The sequence below is a fragment of the Nematolebias whitei genome, chromosome 12, assembly GCF_014905685.2.
Source record: "Nematolebias whitei isolate Nwh7 chromosome 12, NemWhi1, whole genome shotgun sequence".
NCBI classification, from domain to species: Eukaryota; Metazoa; Chordata; class Actinopteri; order Cyprinodontiformes; family Rivulidae; genus Nematolebias; species Nematolebias whitei.
In genome coordinates, this window is record NC_056509.1 from 46,460,971 (window position 1) to 46,466,651 (window position 5,681).

Consider the following 5,681-nt stretch of genomic DNA (forward strand, 5'->3'; position numbering starts at 1 on the left):
CCTTCCCACACTCTTGCAATATTCTAAACAATGTTGCTAAACTCTAAACGCTCTAAAAGAGCACATGATGTCATGATTTCAGCTCCCTGCATCCTCTCTGCCACCTGCCAGCACTCTCGGCCACGCCCACTGCCAGCACTCTCGGCCACGCCCACTTCTCCGCTGCAGAACGGAGATCGGCAGAGGAGGGAGGAGGAGCTGCAGGAGGAAGCTTCTCCTGCAGTGCGGGCTGCACACAGGAGGTGCTAAATAATTAAAAATAATTAATTTAAAATAAAAATTCCATGTAGATCGTACGGCTCGTCCATCAATCAACCGCGTGTCACGTCCAATTTTATTTTGAAAAACCGCGGTAGAGCGAGTCCATGAAAAACGAACAGTGAAGCAGCGAGGGACTACTGCATCCCTATCCACATTCAGAAACAATATGAAAATACGTAAGACTAGAGCCCGATTGATACATCAGTGTTCGTAGACATATTGACCCCCCATTATCGGTGATAATCAGCCCATTGTGCACTGATACAAACCGTATCCTTAATCACAAAAGGCGTAATTGTACCATGTATCCAGCAGGGGGTGCATGAAGACCACTTTCAAATCATGGTCATTCACTTTAACTTTCAGCACAGCTGAAGCAGGGAGCAACGCTGTGGAGCACATTTTGCTAAACAGAGCACGATACGTTTATTTTATCTGATCTGTAAAACAAATCAACAAAATTAAATCGTCTTCAATCCTCCCACCTGATTGTCATTAGCTACATGTCTCAAGTTAGCAAGCCGACGTCTAGCATAGCCTATTGTGTTGCAAAATTTTAACCAGAACAATAAATCTCGCGTATCGGTGGAAGTAACGTGATCTTTGTCGTCCTCAATTAAATGAATTGCTCGTCTGAAATCTTTACTCCTCTGCAAAGAAAAATAAACTCTGCTGCGGTCAATAGGCCTTCATCATATGTGACTGTTTAAGCAATGAGCAGGAAGGGAGTTCCTTTGTTTAATTCATATTTTGTAACACAACTGATAACTTTATGGTGAAGAGTGGAGGACAGAAAATGTGAACGAACGTTAGGAAGACGATTTCAAGACTTCAAGTGTCGAAACAGGTTTAAAAGTAGCCGTTTAGATTTTTGGAGGTGGACAAAGCTCAGAAATGTTAAGCCAATATATCGGTAATCGGGATTAGCCTGCGCCTCCCAATATCGTATCGGCGATTGCCAGAATTTCCATATCGGTTGGGTTCTACTTAAGACCATAAACATTACACAAAAAGACGAATACTGGATTTACTAGCAAAAGTATCGACAGGGAAGACGCACTCATAACATGAAACAAAAAAACCCCCAAAACTGCTTAATACATATTTGGAAAGGTGGAAGTTTTTGAAGAGGCGTTTACCTGGATGGCTCCGTCGTCGGTGCAGTCCGAACCGACCTCGGTTATGCTGTGCTGAAGACGGTACAGCTTTGGTTTGTCCCGCGAGTCGGACCCGTCTGGACACACAAGCACAGACTCAGTCCAGGTCAAAGAAAGCAACGCTCACGTCAGACTTGGATCATAAAGCAGCAGAAATCACATTCAACAGACAAACTGTCACTCAGAGTATAACTGATCGCTTGGAGTCAACTACTCCAACAAGAAACGGAGAAAACAAACTGGCTTGTGGAGGAATCTGCACGGCTGACGTGCTGCAGGAGGTGGGCGATTATTACAGATTATCAGTGAGCAGGGTTTAGTTAAAGCAAAACGGTGCATTAGTTCACAGTAGAAAGGAGAAAACGCTGGTTGCTTTGAGGAAAAAACCCCGTCCTGCCCTGAAAAGGCAGTTTTTTTGTTGTGATTAGGAAAGTTTTCAGGATTAACAGGTAATCTACTGTAAAACAGCATTTACAGACTAAAATAGTTTGAAGTGTGCAACTTTTACTCCAAGGACGGAAATCAGAATTATCAAGGCAAAGGTGAAATTAGCTTCCTGATGACACTTAAGGGTATTAAATATCATATAATAATATAATATAAATATTAAATTTAATATGGTATTAGAACATCGTAAGCATCTTTCACCTTAGTTAATAAGAAGTAATGCATCTTAGTCTTTGATCTACGGTTTCTTTCTGTACGATTCTTTAAATGTTTCAACTGGTAAACGAGTTTAATTGGAACTTAAAATTCAAATGCATGGAGCGCCACACAGTGTAGATTAAATACACACAAGTAATGCTTTTGAACTTGCAAAAATTGAAAATAAAAACTGTAATTTCTAGCCAAATGTTAACCTTTGTCTGTTCTGTAGAAAATTGAATGCGTCACATTAATCAAAGACAAATGGGAGAAAGAATTGCTTTTCAGGTGACGGTGTTCTGACTACTGTGAGCTAAGTGAGGGGTCAAAGGTCAATGCAGTCCCTCTCCCAAACAATCCCAGGAGCCAGAGCAACAGACAGAAGGTGCGGTGCAGTTTTACCTTCTTGATGCCGATAGGCGTAGTAGGCATAGTGATTCCTTCGGCCTACAGTAGGCAGGCAGCAGGCAGGTACAAAGGCAGAAGGACACATGCACAAGCCACACACACACACACGCGCACACACACGCACCATGACATGCCATGACAAAGTGGGAAAGAAAACAGATGAAGCAGAGGGTGAAAACGCAGCAAGGAGGAAAGAAAATGCAGTATTAACTGGTTAAACTACACACAAACACACACAGACACTTACACAGTTGTACAAATACTTTGTTTCAAATATGATCATAAGTATTTTACCCTATAAACACAAACGCAACTTATAATGAAAGCTGTTTGAACAGCAAATAACGCTTTTTGTCATATTTTAGTTACAAAACACATTACAGCCTAGTATGTACTTGGTAAGTACCCTGGATTTACTATGAGGTAACCTGTAAGTAGCCAACAAATCACTGACAGGTAAATATCCATCAAGTAACCAGTGCGTACCCTGCAAGTAACCGATAACTGGTGTGTACAGTGCAAGTACCAGATGCGTTCCCTGCAAGTAACTGGCAAGTACGAGTAACTGATAAGAAACTGATGCGAACTCTGTGAGTGATCGATATGAAACTGGTGCATACCCTGTAAGTAACTAAGTAACTGTTGCATGCATTTTAAGTAACCAACAAAAAGAACCAATATGTACTCTGTAAGTAACTAATAACAGGTATGTACCCCGTAATAAGATACGTACCTAGTACCTCTAAGGTGCATGCCTGCTACGTACTGGTTAATTACAAGGGTATTTACACTTTACATACCAAGTATTTCTCAGGTAAGTTTTGTGATGCAGTATGTGTTTCAAGCCATAAATACTCTCTTCTTACCATAAAGACAACCATAACAGGGACATACCTGAACTTATAAGGTATATACTTGGTATATACAGAGTACAAATGTACTTGTACTGGTATTTACAGGGTATGGTGGACAGTGTATTTTAACTTGTACACACATGGAAAGCACCTATTACATACCTGGCTGTATTATGCGTGGTTATTCATATTTTTATTCACAACAGTTTAATCTGTTTACAGACGATTCACAACAAAAGTTACTTCAAGTAAAGTTTGAGACGAAACAAGTTTAATCAGCTTCCAATTAAGAACCATTTCAATCAAACTAAGTAGTTTAGTTAAAGCGAATTCTGATTAATTTCACCCAACAGTAAGGTAGATTATTGATTCAGAGATCCTTCATTATTGTCCATAAGCTCTATAAGACAAGTGCAGGCACTATTGTAAACAAAGTAAAACTACATTACTACAGTACTGCCCTTTGCAGTAAACACTGGAGAAAGTTTTGACTGAAATAGGGGCCTGAACATTATCATTTTATTTGAGGTCTGAACAGCATATGGTGAACTAATAAAGTAATTAAATACTCATTCACACACACTCGTAAGCCCCTGCAACCATTCGTTACTGGAACCACCGGAATAAATCTCCAGCTCGGCTGTCGTCCAAAACCAGTCAGTCTCACAGTGAGCGCGAAGGAGTTAGTGCTGCTTCAAGTCAGGACCACTGGTCACCCCAATCCAACTCCAGCACCATGTTTTAGTGCGGAGTGTCAGGGTCACCATCAGGTCTGAGGTGTTAATGATGTAAGAGGACGAGGGGCAAAAAGGCAGAGAGAGAGGGATTACGGCAAGCCGTTTTAACATAAAATCCATTAATCTGACTATCTGTAGATATGCAAAAATGAGTTCTGACTAAGAACAACTACATTTCGACTATCCAGAATGCTAATTTAAGATATCAGTATTTACATTCTGATTAGTCAGAATAACAATTCAAGATATCTGAAAATAAATTTTGACAAGTCATGAGTACAGTTCTAAATATCTCTAAGTTAGTTTCGTCTAGCAATTTAATTGGCACTAGTCAAATCCTTATATCTAAAAATATATTTAAGATATCTTAAATAATGACGTAATTTAAGATATCTTTAACTGTAATTATGACTAGTCAGAACTAAAAGAGAGATATCTTGAAAGCAAATAATGACTAGTCAAACTTAACTTAGAGATATCGAGAACTATTTTTTGACTAGTCAAAATTCAGTTCAAGATATCTTGAATTGAAGCCTCCATACAACTTCATGGTAAATCTGACGTCATTTATACTGGTCAGAATGTAATTAGAGATATCTCAAATATGTATTTAGTCTAGTCAAAATATAATTAGAGATACCATAACTAATATGTCTAGTCATAAATCAGTTTCAGAAATCTGGAATGTAAGCGTGGTGAATCTGATTTTATGTTAAAATGGCTTGCCATATAGGATCAGTAGCAGAAACGAGCTGTTAGAGGTAGGATGTGTGACGAGGCTCTGTCCTGAGGAAGGGTCACCCCAAAAATTACTTTGGGATAACCAGAGTTTACATTTTAGTCCAACTTACCTGATCTTTAAGAAGAATAAAAACAATCATCCTTGATTCTGCTGCTCTGTGCGTGTTTCAACTTCAGTTTTCTCTTTTTACCACAAACAAACTTCTAAACAGTAGATTCAGTTGGGGAAAGACGTATAAGGATATATTCATGGCCGATTCAAAAAAAATAAAAATGACCCAAACATATTCTGATCTTGAATAATTCAAACTTTCACAGAAACATGCAAGTAGAAACATTCAGCTTCGTGAGCAAAAGAATAATATATATATATAAATAATGCGAGACCTTTCCTAGGCCTGTCACGATAAAAAACAAATAAATTAATCGCACGATAAATGAAAAGATCGACCTCGTTTTCATTTATCGACCTTATCGTTTCTTCGTGTCTCTCTCTATTGAAGACACAAAAGGCTCAACTCCGGTGCTCTTCACCCTTTCTCTTTAAAATCGGTTTTAACCGTACAAAATCGCGTTTTTGGACCGTTAATAGCAGCTAAGCTGAGAAGCTAAGCTACGAGCTAAGCTAACAGGCCGACCTCCGAAAAAACCTCTGTCTTGTCAAAGCTCCAAAATTCACGGTTGAAACTCGTGCCTTCGTGTAAAAAGTTGTTTTTCTCTGCAAAAAGAAGCTGAGAACTTGTTTACTGATTATTTTATCAACAGCTTTGTGTGAAAAATGCTAAAGAGCTCAAACCACACCGAGCATTCGCCATTTTGAGAACCAAAAAAAAAACAAAAAAAACCAACCAGACAGCCCGTGTCACGTCAAGGGGCCT

General features: G+C 39.1%; 1 protein-coding gene across 1 annotated transcript in view; it reads right to left on the reverse strand.

The window, feature by feature from the left end:
* The window catches only part of LOC119417967 (afadin-like), a 7,296-nt gene extending 4,740 nt beyond the window's left edge, over positions 1 to 2,556 (reverse strand). Inside the window, exons 1-2 of the mRNA XM_037685214.1 lie at positions 2,466 to 2,556; positions 1,401 to 1,495 (exon numbers count right to left, since the gene is read on the reverse strand). Coding sequence (XP_037541142.1) covers positions 1,401 to 1,495; positions 2,466 to 2,556 — 186 coding nt within the window. The remainder of the gene's footprint in view (positions 1 to 1,400; positions 1,496 to 2,465) is intronic.
* Between the last annotated feature and the right edge of the window lie 3,125 nt (positions 2,557 to 5,681).